Here is a 24665-nt window from a genome sequence, read left to right as displayed (position 1 = left end):
TGTAGGGCGCCACGAACTTGTAAGTCATTTTCAGCCAGGTGTCCGGATACTTTTGATCACATATTGTAGCAGGATATAAGCCAGCCTGATATACATGCTGTTTCAGAAATGTCTCTACAACTTTGAAAATTCATATTACTTCATAGTACCTACAGAGGTGATTGTAGTGTCAATTGGTAGGAAAATACATCAAGTTTTGTCTCTCCTAGCTCGCTAGTGCCGAATCGCACTGTACGGAGCAGTAGAGGCAGTTGCGTTAAAGATGGCAGCCTTCGTTGGACCAGAGAGTGCTAGCTGTGTGTTTTGGTTTGAATAATCGAAGTCGGCGAGCGTTATTTCCTCGACCATTATTTCCCTTTCATGTACGCAAAAGATCCTCCTAGTAAGCCTACAAGATGGTGCAACACCCCACTACCTGGCTGATGTCCGGGATTTTCTCAGTGACCGCTTTCCAAGTCAATGGATTGGTCGCGATTCCGCAAATGCATGGCCCACCACGTCCCCCAGACCTCATACCACTCGACATTTTTATGGGGATTCATGAAGGTTATCGTGTTTGTACTACCTGTGCTGGCTTCTCTACCTGGACTTAGAGCAAAAATTTAGGCCGCCACTGATCAAGTTACACCTGCAATGCTACAGCTAGTTTGGGAAGAAATTGACTTCCAAAGGGATGTTAGTTTAAGGTTAAGAAAACTTGATGTGTTCTCCTACAAAGTAACACTAAACTCTGCTCTGCATCTTCTTTCAATAAATTTATATGAGTTTTTAAAGTTGTAAAGCCCTTTTTGAAACAGCCTGTACTTTTCAGTTACCAGATACCATGCAGTAGTTATCTTCATTTGCAGTGAAGTATTTATTTTTCAGTACTTGTTGACGTCTGCAAAGCTTAGCCTAGAAATGCATTTGAGTTTTTTTCTTATGAACAGAGGTAGTGTCTTGTATTTTCAATTCGTTTTCCAGAACCTCAGTTCCCACACGGTGCTAATAGAGTACTTTCATGTACTACTTAGATGTGGATGTAAATGAGTGACTGGAGAATTAATTTTTTACATTCTTTATTGAAAAATTATACACAATAAATGTAGAGATGTGTTTAAATGTTATAGCAAAAGAATTTTTTGGATTGCATGCTTCATGATAGCATATCTGCAAGCTGCTGCTCTCTGTTCTGCATGGCTAGGTCCAGAGGTATGTGTCCGTGATCATCCCAGGCACCTCTGTCGGCCCCCACATCGAGCAGCACAGCCGCCACCTCTGCGTGGCCCTGCCTCGCTGCATAGTGCAACGGCGTCCGCCGGTAAACGTCCTTGGCGTCGGGGTCACCAGAGGATGCGGCCAGTAGCCGCACCACAGCCGCGTGGCCGCGGTATGCAGCCCAGTGCGTGGGTGTGTTCCCCCTGCTGTCTCTGGTTTCGACGTCCGCCCCACCCTCCACCAGACACCTCACCACATTCTCGTGTCCCCTCGCTGCCGCCCAGTGCAGGGCAGTCCACATGTCCTCGTCCCTCGCCTCCACATTCGCACCCACCGCCAGAAGCGCCCTCAGCTCCCCCACTGCCCCCTCCTTAGCTGCCTCGATCAGCCTCCTGCCACACTCCTTTCCGGGAAGGCATCTGCAACAAACAGAAATATTCCCAGAGTTCACTTCAGAAACATACTCACCTAATGAAGAAACCCATCACACACAAAAAACTCGAACAGCCCTGAATGCAGATATAATTACCTTAGATAGTAGAAAAGAGTGTCCAACACCGTTTATATTAAGGTACAGAGATTCTGTTCTACCCTACGATCAAAGTCTTCATCCCTTTTCCATTAAAAATTCCCTTATTCAGTCTCTCAAGAAACTGTGCTTCTCCTTGTTATCTGGAAGTCAGTTTATTCGACCTTAAAGCGCTATTGCTAACCAGTCGTTGACCTCTACTGAAACAGATGCTTCATACTACAGATACTAGTTATCTGTGTGTGCAGCAATCCTCCTAAAACTATTGTCGGTAACACGCCAAACAAATCACCTCTCCATGTATTTAAACATTTTCCTTAGAAGGAGCCAAAAGATTTCAATCCAGTTATTGCCAAATTTCGTAACATAGCCTCCCCATAGCCATAGAAAAAGTTTCTCCTTCACACAAAACACGAATTTGTCGAAACATTAGGAAAAACACCAACAAACAAACAAACACACACACACACACACACACACACGAAAACAAACACACACAAACAAACAGACACACACACACACACACACACACACACACACACACACGAAAACAAACAAACGCACACACGAAAACAAACAAACGCACACACGAAAACAAACAAATGCACGCACAAAAACAAACAAACGCACACACGAAAACAAACAAACGCACACACGCACATCCAAATCTACTTAGTGTATTCATCTCTCTGTCTCCTACCATTTTTACCCTCCACACTGCCCTCCGATACTAAATGGGTGATTCCTTGATACCTCAGAAGGTGTCCTTCTAACAGATCCCTTCTTCTGGTCGAGCTGTGCCACAAATTCCTCTTCTCCCAATTCTGTTTAATACTTCCTCATTAGTTATGTGATCTACCCATCTAATCTTCAGCACTCTTCTGTAACACTGCATTTCGAAAGCTTCTATTCTCTTCTGTTCCAAACTATTTATCGTCCATGTTTCACTTCCATCATGGCTACACTCCATACAAATACTTTCAGAAAACACTTCCTGGCACTTAAATCTATACTCAATGTTAACAAATTTCTCTTTTTCAAAAAAGCTTTCCTTGCCATTGCCAGCCTACATTTTACATCCTCTGTACTTCGACCATCATTTTGCTCCCCAAATAGCAAAACTCATCTACTACTTTTAGTGTCATCTCCTAATCTAGTTCCTCAACATGACCTGATTTGATTCAACTATATTCCATTATAATAGTTTTGGTTTTGTTGATGTTCGTCTTATATCCTCCTTTCAAGACATTGTTTCAAAGTACTAAATGCCTAATAGGAGTACTACAGGCAAGAAGTTTTAAGTTAGGAAACAGTTTCACATTTCGTCCAAACGCTCCTGTTTCTCAAGCATGAGATCGAAAACTAGTTGTACGGAATTTTTACATTAATTTTGAATCGTTATATTCTTCCATATAATGTGTGTGATGTCCCCATTTCTTCCCCTTTCTCGTTCTCACAAACAATCTTGTCAGTAATTCGATAACTATTGCTACCACCATCAAAACATATTCTCCGGTGAACTTCACCAATCCTGCCAGAATCACCAGTTCAGTTATCCTACGTTTATTCTCCAGTTAGGTGTTATTACGCGTTCGTACAACGTGTTTTCCGCGCTATTTCGAGAACAGAACTTAAGCGGACGCTAACCGAGGACTGTTCAAGCGGCCCTTAGTAGTGTAGCGACCTGGTAAAAATTTTATTCCAAAATTTCATTTTCTTGGAAACACTGAGGATTAATACGTAACCTTTCTCACCTGTAATTCCCATTAGTCGTTCATCTCCACTCTGGTAGTCTGAATTTATGAATTTCGCAAGTAATTACAACAAAGCTGATCATTCGTAAGGCAGTCACCCACATAAACCGCGACTGGCATTTAACCGTTCGGGTTTATTCGGCTCAGCTCGTGTAGCACCGTCCCCTTTTGTATGTGGGACAGTTTCATTCAAAAATCATTATTCGTTCAGAAATCAACTTAGAATGTGTTCGAAAACCAACAGCGATATGTTTTAAAATCATACAAATAATCGATAGACCGACATGAGCTGGCTGCCAGGTGGTTTGTGAAACAAGGCTTTCTTTTCTTCAAAATTATGAATTTGGCGCCCTATGAAATTGCCGCCTGGGGCAGATTCTCTGGCTTGCCCACCCTTTCCCCCTAGATCTCTGCCTGCTAACTATGATGGTATTTCATTGTAGACCAGACCTGTGTGAAAGTCCAGTTGAAACAGCATAGAACTGTGAGTGAATCAGTCCCTAACATGTGGAATCAGAAGCTTTGGTATGCTTCACCTACATCTACATGTATACCTTGCAAATCAGTGTGGAGCGCGTGGCAGAGGGTACATCCCAGTGTACCACTTATGGTTTTTCCCATTTCGTTCACGTTTGGAGTTTGAGAAGTCATTTTTAAGTGTGTGTGTGTGTGTGTGTGTGTGTGTGTGTGTGTGTGTGTGTGTGTGTGTGTGTGTGTGTGTGGTGATTAATCTTTTCTTCAAGATCCCTACTGCAGTGGTACATAGAAGACTGGAGTATATTCTCAGTATTATAGTTTAAAGCCAGATCTATAAACTCTGTAAGTAGGCTTGCTCAGGAAAGACACAAACTATCCTCAGGAGTCTGCCAATTTAGTTTCACACTTCCCCATAGATGAAACAGACCTGTGACCTTTCATGCTACTGTGCTCTGTATACATTCAACATCTCCCGTTAGCCGTATTAGTAAGGGTCCTGCATACTTGAGCCATATTGTAGGATGGGCTACACAAGTGATTCCAAGGAATCGCCTTTGTAGACTGATTTCATTTCCCTAGTATTCTACCAATAAATCTAAGTCTACCACCCACTAGACCCATGACTGAGCCTACGTTATTACAGTTCATACCCCCCTACACAGTGCTACTACCACGTCTGTGACTCATTCATATTATATTCATAGATACAGAGATTTTTGTGTGTCAGCTCGCCTGCTTAGATGGGTGGTACTGTGCTTACCTCCCATTTAAGTGGGCCCAGGTTGGATTCTTGGCCGGGTTGGAGATTTTCTCCGCTCATTTCATCCTCATCACCGGTGTGCAAGCCGCCCAATCTGGCGTCGAATGAAATAAGACTTACACTTGGCGTCCGAAATTCCCTGGAGGGGGCCTCACGGTCAACGATGCCATACGCCATTTTCTTTTTGTGTGTCATAATGATATTGGACAGTAACAGCAATGGTAACGATCAGTGAAATTTAATTATGATAACTTACCACATACTCTCATCACTGAAGTGCATTTTCTGGGACCTACTCCGCTAATTACTAACTACTAATTAAAATTAGCAGCTCATTCTCGCCACACCAGTCGGTGTGCGAGACCCCCCCCCCCCCCCCCCCCCCACTGCTCCATTCCAACAGATTTTCAGGATGGTGCAGGTACCGGAAGTCTACATTCTCTACACTGGGACATCCATATGAGCTGTTCAGTGCCTCAGTGTTTTGGGCTGTTTGTAGAGTTGGAGGTATACTTGGCAAAGGCCTGGAGACGGAGGAGAATACCTGTTGGATTACATCATGGCCAGACAGATTCTGAAATCAGATACTGAATTGTGAGGAATATGTGGGAGGAGATGTAGACTCTGATGACATTTTTAATGTGATAATGAGTGAACTGAAGCTTAACGAAACCGTCAAGAGGATTCAGTTTGCAAATGAATGGTACTCTACAGTAGTGAGGAGTAAAACGCGAATCGGAAGTTCAATGAAACTTAAGATAATGCGACAACGAATACCGAAACTAGAAATTCAATCGAACAAGAGTGGACTTCTCTAAAAGGAGAAATCACAGGAGATGGCAGGTACAAGAGAAGGAACTGAAAAAATGCTGGCGAATGTGAAGTCCACTGAAATTGATTGACAAAATAAGAAAATATAACAATATTCACGAAAAGACAAGAAAACTGTGGTATAACCCGCTAAGGAATGAAATCTATAGGTGGGTCACGACAAATAAAGCAAACTAGATGAAGAAAAAATTAGATGAAATCGAAAAATAAGTAGGAAGGGCAGTTTCAGCACAAAGCAAACTCGAAACAACCTTTTGTGAAATTAAAAGTGAGGGTTTCAACAAACTAATAATAGAAAGGAATTCCATTAGTATACGCAGAGAAGAGAAAGGATGGATGGAAATAGTACATTGTACACGTCTATGAGGGGGATAAACTATTGGATGACATGATAGACGGAGAAATGGAAGACGAATTGGAAACATAACTTTCAGAAAGATATCATCCAGACGCTCCAGAAGCGACATGTTTGGCACAATGAGCTAAACAGTTCATGTATAGGAATTACTGACAACAATATGCAGAAGAATGGACAAGAAAGCTAAAAATCTAGTAGAGGATAACTAGTTTGGATTTAGGAAAGGTAAAACACCCAGAGAGGTGGATACGACATGGAGGCAAGAGTTAAAAAGCAAGGAACCTTCATTTTATTTGTCGACATTTAAAAAGCCTTTGAGAATGTAAAATGGTGCAACACATATGACATTCTCAAAAAAAAACTAATTATAAGATATATGGAAAGTCAGGCAGTGTACAATATTGTATGCACTATAATCAACAGGGAAAAATAAGAACGGAAGAAAGAAGTACCGTGATTAAAAAAGTGCAGGACAGGGATGCAGTGGTTCTTCCCAGTTGTTTAAAGTGAACATCAATGAACGATGGTGGAACAGAAGAAAGTTCCAGGAATGGAACTAAAATCCTAAGGGAAAGGTTTCCGCTGATACGATTCGCTGATGCCATTGCTGTGTACCACAAAAGAGCGAAAGAATTATAAGAGGTGTTAAGTGGAATGAACACTTTAATGAGCACAGGATTAGGATTTATAAACGAAAGGAAAAGTGAAGTATTGGCAGCAGGAGAAATAACATTGGTGGCAAATTTAACATTAAAATTAGGGGCCACAAAGTAGACGAATTGAGGGGATTCTACTACACTGGAAGCAAACACACATAAGAGACGAAGCGAAGTTGTTCCAAACAGTAATGTAGCACAGGAAAATAGGGCATTCATCGAAAAACAAGGCCTCTAAGTCTTAATTTGGGGAAGAAATATCTGAGAATGTACGTTTGGAACACAGTATTGTATGAAAATGAATCACGAATTGTGGGGAAAACATGGAAAGAAGATAATGAGTGCATTCAAAATGGGTTGCTATAGAAGGACTTTGAAAATTAGGTGAATTCGTAAGAGAGGAACTGTAAGTTCTCTGCAGAATAGCTGAGAACAGCAATATGTGGAAAACAGTGACATGAAAAAGGATTAGGATGATAGGACTTGTGCGAAGACATCAGCGAATAACTTGCACTGTAGTACAGAAAGCTGTAAAGGATAATGAACAGGGGAAGACAGATTGGAATTGTATGGTACTTCAGGGAGCTGTGGAGGGTAAAAACAACAGGGAAAGACGGAGATTTCAATGGAATGATGGATAAAGACAATAGGGAGAGAGAGATTGCAATGGTACGACAGGGAGATGTTAACGAGAACAACAACGAGATAGAGATTGGAATACATGCGACAAATAACTAAGGACGGTGGGTACGAATCACACGCTACAGTAAAGAGACTGAACACCCACCGTCCCAGAAATTCAGGAGGGGAATTCGGCAGTCTAAATTTGTTGCTGAAACAGCCAGAAACATCATCTACAGTGGGTGGAGAATCTGGAATGAGACTGGTTGCTACGCCAAACTACGCCAGTGCGACAGGGGTGATCCACACCCTGAGATGGCGAGGTGGAAAAGGCTTCTGATTTTATTCCTGAGCAGTGCATTTCTTGTTACTAGCGGAAATATAACGCGGAACTCTAGCACGCTTGCTCCTCTCTCATTCCAGCGACCCCATATTGCTTCGTTACTCTTTGTTCAAACTTTCCCTTACTGCAGCATTCCAATACCGCGTGATTATTATATATTCATCGCTTTTTATATACGAAGTTAGCTGTTCATTGTTGTCATATACTCGTCCTGTCTCTAAACTTTCCGCACGTGATGCTGCATTATTGTTGACATCGGTTTGGAGATTGTGATGACAAATTACTGGACTGTTCACAATAACTCACTGTTTGCCCTATCTTCCTCTTCATACATAACCTTTCATGATACAACTCTCTCATCCTGTTCATATATTCCGTTATTCGTCTTTCACTTCACTGAGCACGACTAAATCTAGTGTGGCCAATTACATTTACTTTTTCGATCTTCTACCATCCCTACGACATAATGGTGGTGGTGGAGGTGGTGGTGGTGGTGTGTTTGTGTGATGAAGAATGTTTGCAATTTATGATACTGTGGAGTGCAAGCTGTTTTCTGAGCTTCCTATTAATGTGCATACAGGCGGCGTGACTGCTGAATTCTAAGAGGAATTTATGTTAAGCATACAACAAAAGAGCACTGTATTAATGTATGATGTGAAATTGTGCTTATACTGGAACAGTTAAATATTTTATTTTTATTATTATTGAAATTTTACGCATCTGTAGCATTTTGAAAGTAAAACAATTTAAGTTTGGGAGGGCAGAGTGTGAAGAATGCACCAAAAGGGTGCGAAGTATTAGGCAAACAATGATCTTATGTCATCAGTAACAACAAGAATCTGATGTACATCATTAAGAATAGAAGAGGTGGGAAAAAAATCAGCCAGCGAGTTTCAAACCAAAGGTTTATTTAGCCCTTGGTCCAGGTTACGATATTTCTAAAATATCTTCTTCAGAATAAGTCGGTCCTATAAACGTATACAAACAAATTTGGGATGCGGAGGGTGCTAAATACATTTGCGTAAGAAGTACGCTTGGATTGCGTCCAGTAACAGCATTTTACATTAAAGTAAGAATGAAAATTTCCACTACCAGGCTACTAACAAGCGATAAATTTGCAGATATACATTACGCATAAAACCTCTAACACATTTGCTGACAGAGTAATACTGTATGTAAATTCAGCGTGCAGAAGAGAGTTCTATTTACAAAGCACCACTGTTACAAATACATGGGTAAGGAGCAAAGACAACGTCACTAAAAAGAGAAACTTACGGTTAACACTACGGAAGCTTAAGCAATAAGGAAAAATTGGAATACAGCAGGCGGTATATACTGCGTCTTGCTGGTAGCAATTAACGTAATTTTACATTAAAGCAAAATGACAATCTCTTATAGAAGACTAGTGATAAGCAATACTCTTAGAGGTATGCATTAAGCCGCACTATCCTCTGTGTCTTCGGTGGTTCAGATGGATAGAGCGTCTGCCATGTAAGCAGGGGATCCCGGGTTCGAGTCCCTCCAGGGAACACATTTTCAACTGTACCCGTTGACATATCAACGCCTGTATGGAGCTAGGGGTATTCATTTCATTGTTAAGTCATGTGTTTCATTGGCTCACTCTGTCAAGATTATCAACCCAATTTCCCTGGACCAACTACAGTTAGTTTTAAGCAGGATTTTTTCAGTTGTTGCTGAGTCTTGCTGTGTTGCCGTTTCTGCCAGTACTTCATTTTGCAGGTGAGATTCATAATATGTGAGTGTTTCGTTTCCTTTGCGCAATGTAGGTTCTGTCAGTTTCTTTATTTTACCAAAGCCGTCTGTCAGTGGAGAAATTTTCGTGTGTTTCAGGTTGCAGTGTTATACAGGTCGACACTACTTTTTTTCTACAGTTACGTTTTTTTTCTTGAACAGTTCGCACTGATCATGTCTACTGAGCGTGAACCTATTGGTTTGCTTATTTATTTGCTTATGAATAAGATCTGTTTTCAGAAACACAGCATTCTCTTCAGTTTCGTGCAAGTGAAGTGGCTTTGAGTTCAGTGGCACATTTAGGCTGTCAGTCCAGGTTTGTATGTACAATAAAACACACACACACAGACACACACACACACACACACGAGATTTTCACTCTGCAGCGGAGTGTACGCTGATATGAAAATTCCTGGCAGATTACAACTGTGTGCCGGACCGAGAGTCGAACTCGGGACCTTTGCCTTTCATGGGCAAGTGCTCTTCCAACTGAGTTACCCAAGCATGACTCACACCCCATCGTCACATCTTTACTTCTGACAGTTCCGCATCTCCTAACTTCCAAACTTTACAGAGGCTCTCCTGCGAACCTTGCAGAACTAGCACTCCTGAAAGAAAGAATACTGCAGAGATATGGGTTAGCCATAGCCTGGGGGATGTTCCTGGAATGTGATCCTTTCTTTCAGGAGTTCTAGTTCTGCAAGGTTCGCAGGAGAGCCTCTGTAAAGTTCGGAAGGTAGGAGACGAGGTACTGGCAGAAGTAAAGCTGTGAGGACGGGGCGTGAGTCGTGCTGGGGTAGCTCAGTCAGTAGAGCACTTGCCCGAGTTCGAGTCTCGGTCAGGCACACAGTTTTAATCTGCCAGGAAGTTTCATGTTACGCCGTGCTTACCTGTAGTCTGCCGACGGCTCACCGAGCAGCCGACTCACTTCGACCGCTTCATCAGGGTGGTTGAGGACTGCATCGGCCCAGCCCTGTGTGGCTAACACCTGCAAGTTGGCCTTTATGAAGGCGACAGCGGCCTCCGCAAGGCTGAGACACGAGTGCCCGACTGCCAGCACCGCTGTGGCTGCCGCGTTCTCCACTGTCAGCTGAGCGGCCAGCTCCCGCTCACAGTCTCCCTTCAGCCCCGGGACACAGTCGGTGTCCGCAGCTGCCAGTAGGGCGGCCATACTGGACAGCCGGGGGGGCCGGAGGGAATACACGTAGGCCGGCAGCTCCTGGAGTGCCGGACCCTCCACGTCGGGGACCGTGACCTCTCCGCCGCTGGCCTCCAGCGTGTCGTGCTGGAACGTGGAGGCCAACACGGGGCTCCCGCCTGCCTGGAGACGCGTGTCGCCCGCCACCAGCGCCACCTCCTCACTGTCCCCCCTGCCTGCGGCCGCAGCCTCCTGCATCTCTTTGGCAGCTGCCACTGTGGACACTTCTGAAACAAAACTAGAATCATATTAATACCGTCAGCTGATATATATCACCGGGGACAGGTGAAAATGTGTGCCCTGACCGGGACTCGAACTTGGGATCTCCTGCTTACATGGTAACCGCTCTCCATTTCTTTTTTTTTTTTTAGAAAATTTTAATTCAATATTTGTTCATTATAATTTCTACTTGACAAAAAAAAAGAAAGAAAAGGTTTACTGTAAGAGAGATTCGAACCAGAGACTCTCCACTTACCAGACATTGACACTGTTTTTATATATATATACAGGGTGAGTCACCTAACGTTACCGCTGGATATGTTTCGTAAACCACATCAAATACTGACGAATCGATTCCACAGACCGAATGTGAGGAGAGGGGCTACTGTACAGGTTGTTTCAAAAATGACCGGTATATTTGAAACGGCAATAAAAACTAACCGAGCAGCGATAGAAATACACCGTTTGTTGCAATATGCTTGGGACAACTGTACATTTTCAGGCGGACAAACTTTCGAAATTACAGTAGTTACAATTTTCAACAACAGATGGCGCTGCAGGTGATGTGAAAGATATAGAAGACAATGCAGTCTGTGGGTGCGCCATTCTGTACGTCGTCTTTCTGCTGTAAGCGTGTGCTGTTCACAACGTGCAAGTGTGCTGCAGACAACATGGTTTATTCCTTAGAACAGAGGATTTTTCTGGTGTTGGAATTCCACCGCCTAGAACACAGTGTTGTTGCAACAAGACGAAGTTTTCAATGGAGGTTTAATGTAACCAAAGGACCGAAAAGCGATACAATAAAGGATCTGTTTGAAAAATTTCAATGGACTCGGAACGTGACGGATGAACGTGCTGGAAAGGTAGGGCGACTGCGTACGGCAACCACAGAGGGCAACGCGCAGCTAGTGCAGCAGGTGATCCGACAGCGGCCTCGGGTTTCCGTTCGCCGTGTTGCAGCTGCGGTCCAAATGACGCCAACGTCCACGTATCGTCTCGTGCGCCAGAGTTTACACCTCTATCCGTACAAAATTCAAACGCGGCAACCCCTCAGCGCAGCTACCATTGCTGCACGAGAGACATTCGCTAACGATATAGTGCACAGGATTGATGACGGCGATATGCATGTGGGCAGCATTTGGTTTACTGACGAAGCTTATTTTTACCTGGACGGCTTCGTCAATAAACAGAACTGGCGCATATGGGGAACCGAAAAGCCCCATGTTGCAGTCCCATCGTCCCTGCATCCTCAAAAAGTACTGGTCTGGGCCGCCATTTCTTCCAAAGGAATCATTGGCCCATTTTTCAGATCCGAAACGATTACTGCATCACGCTATCTGGACATTATTCGTGAATTTGTGGCGGTACAAACTGCCTTAGACGACACTGCGAACACCTCGTGGTTTATGCAAGATGGTGCCCGGCCACATCGCACGGCCGACGTCTTTAATTTCCTGAATGAATATTTCGATGATCGTGTGATTGCTTTGGGCTATCCGAAACATACAGGAGGCGGCGTGGATTGGCCTCCCTATTCGCCAGACATGAACCCCTGTGACTTCTTTCTGTGGGGACGCTTGAAAGACCAGGTGTACCGCCAGAATCCAGAAACAATTGAACAGCTGAAGCAGTACATCTCATCTGCATGTGAAGCCATTCCGCCAGACACGTTGTCAAAGGTTTCGGGTAATTTCATTCAGAGACTACGCCATATTATTGCTACGCATGGTGGATATGTGGAAAATATCGTACTATAGAGTTTCCCAGACCGCAGCGCCATCTGTTGTTGACATTTGTAACTACTGTAATTTCGAAAGTTTGTCTGCCTGAAAATGTACTGTTGTCCCAAGCATATTGCAACAAACGGTGTATTTCTATCGCTGCTCGTTTAGTTTTTTATTGCCGTTTCAAATATACCGGTCATTTTTGAAACACCCTGTAATTGTTTAATACAAACCATACAAAAATGCAAGGAAGTATGTTTTTTAACACAAACCTACGTTTTTTTAAATGGAACCACGTTAGTTTTGTTAGCACATCTGAATATATAAACAAATACGTAATCAGTGCCATCAAGCAAAACGCCGGTACGGGACTACAAGTCCCACCGCCACAACTTCACCTGCCCATGTTAGGCAAAATTTTTCTGCCTGACTCATGCAGTACTGTCACCGTGAGAGGGTGGTACGGGACTACAAGTCCCACCGCCACACCTCCAAAGTGAATTGCAGTGACGCAGTCACTGCCCTGTGGAAATTTACTGCCTCACCAACACAGTTAGACCGCACTAGACCGGTGATGCTGTATTGTAACATATCACCCCGGACTACAAGTCCATTAAAAAAAAAAAAATCAGTGCCGTTTGTTGCATTGTAAAATGTTGATTATATCCGGAGATACTGTAACCTAAAGTTGACGCTTGAAACCTCCGACGTTCAGTTGCGTGTTGTAACAAACACGGGCCATGGTCGGCGAGCAGCATCTGCAGGGACATGTTTACGGTGACGACCGTGTTTACGGGTGTGGCTGTAGTGCACTGTTGTGGTTTGGTCTAGCTGTCGCAGTGTCCGCGTGTAGCGCTTGCTGCTATTGTTATTCTGCATTCGTCTCCGCACGCAGACCAACTGTAGTACACCGTGTTACCAGACGTCTGTGATAGTGTAGTGTTGTAGGAACTGTGACCGTGGTGTATTCGAACTCTGTAAAGGGGGAGATGACACTCATCTATGGCGAGTGTCGACGAAATGCAGCTGAAGCCTGCAGGGTGTATGCAGAACGGTACCCGGACAGAGAGCATCCAACGTGCCGCACATTGCAAAACATCTACCGCCAACTGTATGCAACAGGTATGGTCGTAGAGTGCAAACGGGTCCGTAACAGGCCCGTCACAGGAGAAGCGGGTGCAGTTGGTGTGTTAGCTGCTGTTGCCATGAACATGAGTGCAAGGGACATTGCGAGAGCCGGTGGACTGAGTCAAAGTAGTGTCATGCGCATACTGCATCGTCACCGCTTTCACCCGTTTCATGTGTCGCTACATGAGCAATTACATGGTGATGACTTTAATCATCGAGTGCAATTCTGTCAATGGGCATTAACAGAGAATGCGTTGCAGTTCTACCTGTTTACCGATGAAGCGGGTTTCACAAACCACGGGGCAGTGAATCTACGGAACATGCAGACAGGTAGACCGACAGCGACCGTGGACTGTAAATGTATGGTGCGGAATCATTGGCGACCACCTCATTGGTCCTCACTTCATTGCAGGGGCCCAAACAGCTGCAACATACATCGCATTTCTAGAGAATGATCTGCCAACGTTGCTCGAAAATGTCCCACTGGAAACACGTCGACGTATGTGGTATCAGCATGATGGTGCACCTGCACATTCCACAATTAACGCTAGGCTGACCCTTGACAGCACGTTCGACCGGCGTTTCATAGGACGTGGAGGACGCATAAATTGGCCAGCCCGTTCTCCTGATCTTACACCTCTGGACTTCTTTCTGTGGGGTACGTTAAAGGAGAATGTGTACCGTGATGTGCCTACAACCCCAGAGGATATGAAACAACGTATTGTGGCAGCCTGGGGCGACATTACACCAGATGTACTGCGGCGTGTACGACATTCATTGCGCCAGAGACTCCAATTGTGTGCAGCAAATGATGGCCACCACATTGAACATCTATTGGCCTGACATGTCAGGACACACTCTATTCCACTCCGTAATTGAAAACGGAAACCACGTGTGTACGTGTATCTCACCCCTCATGGTAATGAACATGTGCGTCAGTGAGAAAGACCAATAAAAAGGTATTAGCATGTGGACGTAATGTGCTGTTCCAGTCTCTTCTGTACCTAAGGGCCATCACCGTTCCCTTTGGATCCCTACGTAATTCAGTGCTCTCCGATACACACGATCGAACAGCGGAGGAGTGGAACTCAAGCGTCAACTTTAGGTTACAATATCTCCGGATGTAATTAACATTTTACAATGCAACAAACGGCACTGATTACGTATTTGTTTATATGTTCAGATGTGCTAACAAAACTAACGGGGTTCCGTTTAAAAAAAACGTAGGTTTGTGTTAAAAAACATACTTCCGTGCATTTTTGTATGGTTTGTATTAAACAATTACACTAGCCCCTCTCCTCACGTTCGGTCTGTGGAATCGGTTCGTCAGTATTTGATGTGGTTTACGAAGTATATCCAGCGGTAATGTTAGGTGACTCACCCTATATATATATATATATATATATATATATATATATATGGAACCGCTGCAGGAGCAAGATGACGGGTAGGGCAGGGGTCGACACCCGAAGCCTGGCCATCACCACCGCCAGGCCCAAGCAACGAGGATCGAAGGATCAGGAAGAGGATGTAGTGGGTTGGTCTATGTTGTTTTATTTATTTATTTCTTTAATTTTTTTAATTTTTTTATAACATTTTTAATTTTTTTGTATTTATGGATTTATTTTGGTTTCATTACAAAAAGGATCCTACAACCGCCGTAGTTGAGCGTCGGAGTCGTCTTCTCATCTGTTGGGAGGGGTTCCCACATAATCCGTCCGTAGAGGATCAATATGCTCGAGGATTCTTCTTCATTTTCAGCGTCTCATACCCGGAACGCCCCAGTGAGCAGGAGGATCCGTAAATAATGAAGCTAAATAATTTGCGAAACGGGTTCTGTACTTCGGGTGGCGGCTGAAAGCTGCACGTGTCGTCATCAATAGGGACCAAAAGTCGAGTGGGCCTTTGGGACCTTGGCAAAATATGTAGTAAAGGGCCATGCCTTTTAGCCATCTAACGGCGTTCGTCCTGGTTGATGGAAAGTACACGCCGTCGGGGCGCAGTGTATCAACCGGGGTGATAGACTCCGGCAATCGCCGCAAGAGCAATGCCAGCATGCGCTGGGTCAGTAGCCAGCACTCGCTGGTCGCAGCACAAGTCAGACGGTGTGTTATCCATCTGAGCCACCGAGGGCACAGAGGATAGTGCGACTGCAGGGACTTATCCCTTGCACGCTCCCTGTGGGACACACATTCTCACCTTGTATGTCCACACACTATGAACGTAGCGTCCCACCCCAACACACTCATGACTCGTGGAAGGCATTCTAACCAAGTCCCGTAAGATTTCGAGGAATATGTGAGCATCCGCACAGAAGAAAAAGGTCATGGCCGGTATTGCCACAACTATATATTTATACGGGTACGGTGTCTGTTCTTTCGCACATGTCCGAAACAATATGATTCTAATTTCGTTCTAGGCGGCTGCAGGTCAGCAATGGTGTCTGTCCGAAAGAACAGACACCATATCCATATAAGTATATAGTTCTGAAACAAGTCGTCAGTGAACAGGGCTTTGCCCTTATGCAATACCCTCAGGCGCACGTAGACCTGTGACAAGCAACAAACAGCTGGCAAATGTAACCCGTTACCAAGTAAGTTACAACACTGTGATATGCTTCTGTTTCAGGCAGATGCCACAGGTGTACAGCTACAGATCTTGAACAACACAATATCAGCTGTTGTGCAAGAGTAAAAGTACGCGTTAACACCCTAACTTTTGACACCTAGCGGATTTATTGGTTAGTTTTCTTCGAATGCTGTTAAATGTAATCTAGCAGCGGTAATATGAAATACGTCGCACTGAATCTATTGTGCTGTCTTTGTAAAATCTGGCATCAGGGTCACGAGCACACCATCGGTTGGGCCAATTTTAAGGAGCTTTTGCTTCAAATACATACAGAGTCGATAAACAATGTGCACAGTTCATGGCATGCACAGCTAGCCTTTACCATTCTACTACAAGTTTACGTCAATGCCAATAGGTGCTAGCACATTCCTTAGATATGCCAATTCACTCACTACATAGTAAAGTTAGATCGGACATCAGTATGTGTTATTTATACTGACAGAAAAACCTATTTTGTGGCTTTCTGAGTAAGTTTTGGATTGTATCATACAGTAATCAATTGTAGCGCTGAGAACCGCAAAGCACACTCAGCCGTGTATCGACTCGTGCTACACCTTGTGTTTAAATTGCATTGGTTTTCCTTTTCTTCTTTGACATGGTTGTTTGATATGTTGTCTGTCATTGAGTGGCTGCTTGCTTGGCTTTTCACTCCGGTATCGATATCTGCGTTTTTGTTTTTGGGAAACTACTATGGAGGAAGTGAGATTTTTGACCGGTGGTAACTTCGTGTGGAGGCGCGGAAGTGGGGGGGGGGGGGGGGGGAGGTGCGCTCAGAGGAAAGACCTTGTAAAAAATAACTAGACTCACTGGTGGCGCTGCAGTCGCGGGACAATTTGAACCTTCCGCTGGACGCCATTATAATGGTTGTAGTCTGATGTGTTTTGTAGTACTGTTGTTTATGAAGACCCTGATTCAACGTTGTATATTTGTTGGGACGTACATACAGTATTTGTTACTCGTAATTCTACTGCCTGTACGTTCCAATCAAAAGAAGTACAATGTGAAGAGTCGTGCAGTGATTAACTTTTTTTTTTTTTCACTATGGGACTTAACTGCTGTGGTCATCAGTCCCCTAGAACTTAGAACTAACTGACCTAAGGGCATCACACACATCCGTGCCCGAGGCAGGATTCGAACCTGCGACCGTAGCGGTCGCCCGGCTCCAGACTGTAGCGCCTAGAACCGCTCGGCCACATCGGCCGGCGCAGCGATTAATTGTACAAATAAATTCGAGAAAGGAACGAATATTACATTTCACAGGTAAGTGAATATTTTAAGTTGTTTTGTATGTCAGTGCACTTGCTTAATAAATGTTTTTGTAACACGGTATTAGCATAATGTCTGTGCATCTATTTGCAGGTTTCCTTTCTCAAAACCACAGCTGTTACAAAAATGGTTAGACGCTGTCAGTAGGCAACATTTCCGACCGACAGAAAACCATTTTATATGTTCTGATGATTTTGAAGAAAGTTGGCTGATCGATAGTGTTTTCATGGTCTAGATTAGGTTGAAACTTGATAATTTGGTCTTGAGTTGCCAAAGCACTATGCCATATATAACGCACTTCTCGTCATAAAATCTAAAGCAAGGTAGAGTCAGAAAATATGTATTAATATAGTGGGCAAATCTTCGAGTATTTTGATGCATTTTGCGTACATCTATCGTAAATGAACTACGAAAAATGCCACGTGTCCAGAAGATAACTTTTAGCTACGGCAGATTCCATGTAGTACGTAAGATAAATTCATAAACAGTGACTATTTGCTGTTCGTTCATAAATTAAAAAGTATATTGTAGTAACGTATTTAAATGAGGCATTATGTTTTTGACCTAACTCAAGGGATGGCATTTTATAACCAAAAGCGATGTATAAACATTCCAACTCCGCGCGTCAGTTTACCACTCTAATGGCCGCCGCCCAGCTATTCAATTTGTTCGCTCTTCACAGTCTACCACTCGTGCGATTGTGGGGACCTGGCTCAGAGAGAGTGTGGTGGAGACGGGAGGGAGTGTGGCTCCCCAGCGCGAAGCAGGCGTGGTCGGTTGTACCGAGTCGCCACGTGATGTACGTCGGTTCTGTGTAACGAACGGGTCGAGTTGACGGAAGAGCTCCCCGCGGGTTGGTTGTATACAGAATCGCCCCACGAGTGGTTGCTGTTCATTTCACCTCGGTGATGTAATATAATGCGCAATAAATGTAATATAATGCGCATACATAGGGGCAGAAATCCATTCCAGTACGATTATGCCATAGGTGGTAAATCATTGGAAGCGGTAACGACCGTAAAATACTTAGGAGTTACTATCCGGAGCGATCTGAAGTGGAATGATCACATAAAACAAATAGTGGGAAAAGCAGGCGCCAGGTTGAGATTCATAGGAAGAATTCTAAGAAAATGTGACTCATCGACGAAAGAAGTAGCTTACAAAACGCTTGTTCGTCCGATTCTTGAGTATTGCTCATCAGTATGGGACCCTTACCAGGTTGGATTAATAGAAGAGATAGACATGATCCAGCGAAAAGCAGCGCGATTCGTCATGGGGACATTTAGTCAGCACGAGAGCGTTACGGAGATGCTGAACAAGCTCCAGTGGCGGACACTTCAAGAAAGGCGTTACGCAATACGGAGAGGTTTATTATCGAAATTACGAGAGAGCACATTCCGGGAAGAGATGGGCAACATATTACTACCGCCCACATATATCTCGCGTAATGATCACAACGAAAAGATCCGAGAAATTAGAGCAAATACGGAGACTTACAAGCAGTCGTTCTTCCCACGCACAATTCGTGAATGGAACAGGGAAGGGGGGATCAGATAGTGGTACAATAAGTACCCTCCGCCACACACCGTAAGGTGGCTCGCGGAGTATAGATGTAGATGTAGATGTAGGTGGGACGTTAACAAGCTTCATTAAATCCCCCGTTTCAAGACTGGAGTTTAAAAAGGAGACACATAACATGAAAGAGCGGTCACTACCCGTCGACCTTGCAGAGGAGACGTGAACTCCGGTGACAGAGCGTGTTGTCGCGTGACCGTGGCGTGTCGGGTACGCTGGCGACGTGTGCGCGGTCGGATGTGTGGATCCTTGCCATCGCAGGTCGTGTACTGCCTGTTCGAGCATAATTGCAAGTTAAGTTCGTGGAAGGTTTAATCATTAAGTAATAATTTTGTGTAACCAGCATCTCTTCTGCCTTGTGGCCTCCGGCGATCGGGTATCCTGTCCCCGGCACCACTGTAATTGAAGACAGTGATCTTTCCTCCTCCTCTCGTTACTGCCAGATGGGAGGTGTAGTTTTGGCAGTTTAATTGTTTCGCTATTCTGTCGTGTGTTATGAGTAAATTCATGCTTCTTGTTGTTTGATCATGTGGTCGCTCATTCAAGACTGTGTGGTGTAATGTTTCCTTGCACGAGGTTAGCTCTAATTCTGTCAACTAGTTAAGCCATCTTATTACAAGTTTTCGCTGGCTAAAAGTCGGTGCAGTGACCAGCCTGAGAGTGGCAATTGTGTATACGGGCGTATTTAAATTGGTCAGTTTTCTGCCTAGCCTGAGCATCCCTGAGTGGGTGATTTGTGGCCGCCTTACACGGGTCCGTCATATCTGTTATGTTCTAATGCTATTCCAGGACACTTTTGTTTAAAAACTTTTTTAAATTCCTCCATTTCTTTATTGCCATTAATCGTGTGTTTGCTGAGACATTTGATTTTTTTTTTAATGGACGTGTTGGTAGCTTCACTACCTCACCGTACTTTATTAAAGTTCTGTATTTACTTTAGTAGCTTGTTTACTAATGTTCTTTAAATTTGTTTAAAACTGTTGTATTGCTATAAATTACTTGATTGCCGGTAGCGGCGTGTTTAAAAGGCTGTTTATTGCCGTACTGCTAGTTTCTGTAAGGTATGAATAAAACATTTGTGTGTGAAAATCTCAACTCGACAGTAAACTACTAGAAATTTGGCCCCGTTTCCCAACTTGCGGTGTGGCTTGTAGTAACCGTAACCACTGTGTGTGTCACACACCATCGTCGACTGTGACAATCTAGCATTTATTTACGCTTCTTTTTGTAGACCCGCGTCACCAGTTCAGTGAAGGCCTCGTCGCTATGGCTGTGGAGGCCGAGTTGCCACCGCTGTTACGACAGGCCGAGCTCGTGGGCTCACGGAACGGCCCATGGTGCAGTACACTGGTAGGACAATTCCGCCCTGCCGCTGTTACGCAGCTATACCCCAGGGTCAGGTAACAGGACAAGAGAACGAAGGTTCTGCAAATCTCCAATAAATTACAATACTGACCATTAAAATTGCTACACCACGAAGATGACGTGCTACAGACGCGAAATTTAACCCACAGGAAGAAGATGCTGTGATATGCAAGTGATTAGCTTTTCAGAGCATTCACACAAGGTTGGCGCAGGTGGCAACACCTACAACGTGCTGACATGAGGAAAGTTTCCAACCGATTTCTCATACACAAACAGCAATTGACCGGCGTTGCCTGGTGAAACGTTGTTGTGATGCCTCGTGTAAGGAGGAGAAATGCGTACCATCACGTTTCCGACTTTGATAAAGATCGGATTGTAGCCTATCGCGATTGCGGTTTATCGTATCGCGACGTTGCTGCTCGCGTTTGTCGAGATCCAATGACTGTTAGCAGAATATGGAATCGGTGGGTTCAGGAGGGTAATACGGAACGCCGTGCTGGATCCCAACGGCCTCGTATTACTAGTAGTCGAGATGACAGGCATCTTATCCACACGGCTGTAACGGATCGTGCAGCCACGTCTCGATCCCTGAGTCAACAGATGGGGACGTTTTTAAGACAGCAAACATCTGCACGAACAGTTCGACGACGTTTGCAGCAGCATGGAGTATCAGCTCGGAGACCGTGGCTGCGGTTACCCTTGACGCTGCATCACAGACAGGAGCCCCTGCGATGGCATACTGGACGACGAACCTGGGTGCACGAATGGCAAAACGTCATTTTTTCGGATGGTGGTGGTGGTGGTGGCTAGTGTTTAACGTCCCGTCGACAACGAGGTCATTAGAGACGGAGCGCAATCTTGGGTTAGGGAAGGATTGGGAAGGAATCGGCCGTGCCCTTTCAAAGGAACCATCCCGGCATTTGCCTGAAACGATTTAGGGAAATCACGGAAAACCTAAATCTGGATGGCCGGAGACGGGATTGAACCGTCGTCCTCCCGAATGCGAGTCCAGTGTGCTAACCACTGTGCCACCTCGCTCGGTTTTTTTCGGATGAATCCAGGTTCTGTTTACAGCATCAGATGGCCGCATCCGTGTTTGGCGACATCGAGGTCAACGCACATTGGAAGCGTGTATTCATCATCGCCATAATGGCGTATCACTCGGCGTTATGGTATAGGGTGCCACTGGTTACACGTCTCGGTCACCTCTTGTTCACATTTACGACACTTTGAACAGTGGACGTTACATTTCAGATGTGTTACGACCCGTGGCTCTACCTTCCATTCGATCCCTGCGAAACCCTACATTTCAGCAGGATAATGCACGACCGCATCTTACATGTCCTGTACGGGCCTTTCTGGATACAGAAATAGTTCGCCGAGCAACTGGCTCGGCACAATACGCCAGTCACTACTCTTGATAAACTGTGGTATCGTGTTGAAGCTGCACGGGCAGCTGTACCTGTACGCGCCATCCATTCTCTGTTTGACTCAATGCCCAGGCGTATCAAGGCCGTTATTACGGCCAGAAGTGGTTGTTCTGGGTAGTGATTTCTCAGGATCTATGCACGCAAATTGCGTGAAAGTGTAATCACATGTCAGTTCTAGTGTAATATATTTCTCCAATGAATACTCGTTTATCATCTGCATTTCTTTTTGGTGTAGCAATTTTAATGGCCAGTAGTGTAGTAACAAAGTCACACAAATGAGTTAAAAACGTTTAATTACCTTTGTGACTTGTTGAATGATTAAATCTGCAACACTGCTTGTAATGAAATACAAAAAGTCCCTCAATGGCTAAGTGCAAATAATTGTAGGTAAACTTCAAAGTACAAAGCAAATATAATTTACGATAATTGTCTGCTCAATTCTAAGACTTCACTAAACGATGTTCCCTGTCTAGGCCAGCCCTGGGCGATGATCTATAACCAAGTGGGTGAGACCTGCTCTTCTGAGTGGGCTTCTGTCCCTTGCCTGGTCATTGGCGGATTGTAGTCGGGGGGCAATTGGCAGAGGCGAAGTCGATATCTTCATCGTCATCGTCGCCCGTGGCAGTGGTGGGATTCGCGCAAATGGAGAGTCTCTACGGCACAGGCTGCAGGTCGCATCTTTGCTTCTGTGGTGCTTTGGCCCTGGCTGTGTATTGTTCGGACGACACAGCACTTCTGACATCTGTTGATCTTACGGCGGGTCTGTTGTATCTGCACTGTAAGCCCACATTGTACGTACATATTAACATTCCGATAAAGCTGTCTCACTGGTTCCTCACTTAAATGTGGGTTCGAAGACGGTGTACGTTTGGCCTTTATGGTTGTCAGCACCTCATTTGTATTCTAGTCAAGTTACCTTGTTGGTAGATAGACGCCGGCCGGAGTGGCCGAGCGGTTCTAGGCGCTACAGCCTGGAACCGCGCGACCGCTACGTTCGCAGGTTCGAATCCTGCCTCGGGCATGGATGTGTGTGATGTCCTTAGGTTAGTAAAGTTTAAGTAGTTCTAAGTTCTAGGGGACTGATGACCTCAGAAGTTGAGTCCCATAGTGCTGAACTTACTGATGTCCGCAAATGGCAGTTTGTGTTCAAAAATCAAATGGCTCTGAGCACTATGAGACTCAACATCTGTGGTCATAAGTCCCCCTAGAACTTAGAACTACTTAAACCTAACTAACCTAAGGACATCACACACATCCATGCCCGAGGCAGGATTCGAACCTGCGACCGTAGCAGTCGCGCGGTTCCTGACTGAGCGCCTAGAACCGCTAGACCACCGCGGCCGGCATTCGGAGTTTGTGTCTGGAGTTGGTTGCTTCCTGTGCAGGAATCAGCTTTCCTGTGCAGTGTCGACCTGAACTCTCTTGAATCTGTTTTAAGTACTCGAGGGAAAGGAAATTACCGGGAAAAATTAGCCGCAAAGGAATTAGCACCACCCAGACCAGATCCGATGTCTGAGAGAGTGACGAAAACAAATAACCATCACTACAAACGAACATTTAACAAAGAATTGTGTAAGTTCAGTGTAATTTAAGAATGCCTGATTTTCAACCCGGAAGTTAATTCAGTAACTAATACATGTATTGGGGATGTTTTACGTTTCTCTGACAAAATAAAAAATGGACAGAAACTCCCACTTACACAAAAATACGAAATGGAGAGTAGTGAAAGCTTAAACATTATTTCGTTCTTCTCACAAATTGCATTTAATTATGTACAAAACAACAAAATTCCACAAAAACTTACCTTTCTTTTTTCGGACAAGCTATGCATATTATTATTATCGCCGGAATCGCCGGCTGAAGTTGAATACGTATGTTGATAAGCGTAACTGTTATGCAGCAGATGCTGTTGAATTGAAGCTTTCATATTCATCTGAATTTAAAAATTTGTGAACACCCAGAATGTATACTTACTAAACGCTACTGACAATACCAAACATTTTTTTTTTTTTTTTTTGCAGGACACGTCAACAGAAGGAGTAGAGATACTATTTCTATAAACTGTAGCTATATTCCAGTGTCACATGATCACAAAGGTTTCCAAAATGGGCACCTAGCACAATGAAACAAGCCCAGAATGGTCTATAGTGTTGTGTCACGGAAAGATTTACCTTCCTTATTATTCAATATATCTAGGAAAACGATATTTTACTACTGTAATCTAAATCAGTCTGCTCTTAACAACTAGTCCATGTTGCAGTGCGGGATTTGGTAGGCACAGCCAACCGACCTACTGCTGCTGAAGTTTGGGGTTCGACGCCTGGAAATGTTACCTCAGGCCAACTGCTCCAGTCCGTCTGCAACTCCTTCGCAGCTCACCTGTCGTATACCAAGCGTGCGTACGACGAAATGTTGATCCAGTTGTAGAGAATGTGCCCTCCACCAACTAACATACGTTTTATGGTTTTGGACCTCCTCTCACACTACCACTGCTCTGGAGATGATACTGGAAAGAGGAAAGTTTTCACTTATATTAAGATCTAATGCTGTCCTAAGGTATGGTTTCACTAATATTGGTAAATATTGTGATATTTAGTGAGCACTTAACTCACTGCACGAAATATCAATAGTGTGCAATGAAAAACAGAATCCTTGAATTTGCATTTGGTGCATGTTGCACCATACATTATTGCAACGAAGAAAGCATGCCAAATTTAAAGGAACGCAAAATCCCCAAGATTGGCAAAGTTTTACAGAAGTTCGAAAAATAGCGCGTACTTCAATCCGAGAGGCTTTTAATAATTTCCACAACGAAATTCTGTCTCGAAATCTGCCAGAAAACCCAAACATATTC

At 44.3% G+C, this 24665-nt stretch overlaps 1 protein-coding gene across 1 annotated transcript in view; it reads right to left on the bottom strand.

Moving 5' to 3' along the window:
• Window positions 1–1041: 1041 nt before the first annotated feature.
• The window catches only part of LOC124587768 (serine/threonine-protein phosphatase 6 regulatory ankyrin repeat subunit A-like), a 43394-nt gene continuing 19770 nt past the window's right edge, over window positions 1042–24665 (bottom strand). The window contains exons 2-3 of the mRNA XM_047131450.1: window positions 10169–10703; window positions 1042–1616 (exon numbers count right to left, since the gene is read on the bottom strand). Of these exons, the coding sequence (XP_046987406.1) occupies window positions 1136–1616; window positions 10169–10674 (987 nt within the window). The 5' untranslated portion in view covers window positions 10675–10703 and the 3' untranslated portion in view covers window positions 1042–1135. The remainder of the gene's footprint in view (window positions 1617–10168; window positions 10704–24665) is intronic.

The sequence above is a fragment of the Schistocerca americana genome, unplaced genomic scaffold (assembly GCF_021461395.2).
Source record: "Schistocerca americana isolate TAMUIC-IGC-003095 unplaced genomic scaffold, iqSchAmer2.1 HiC_scaffold_62, whole genome shotgun sequence".
In the NCBI taxonomy this organism is placed as follows: domain Eukaryota; kingdom Metazoa; phylum Arthropoda; class Insecta; order Orthoptera; family Acrididae; genus Schistocerca; species Schistocerca americana.
The sequence above is the reverse complement of the archived record's forward strand: the minus strand, read 5'-3'. Positions and strand labels throughout refer to the sequence as shown.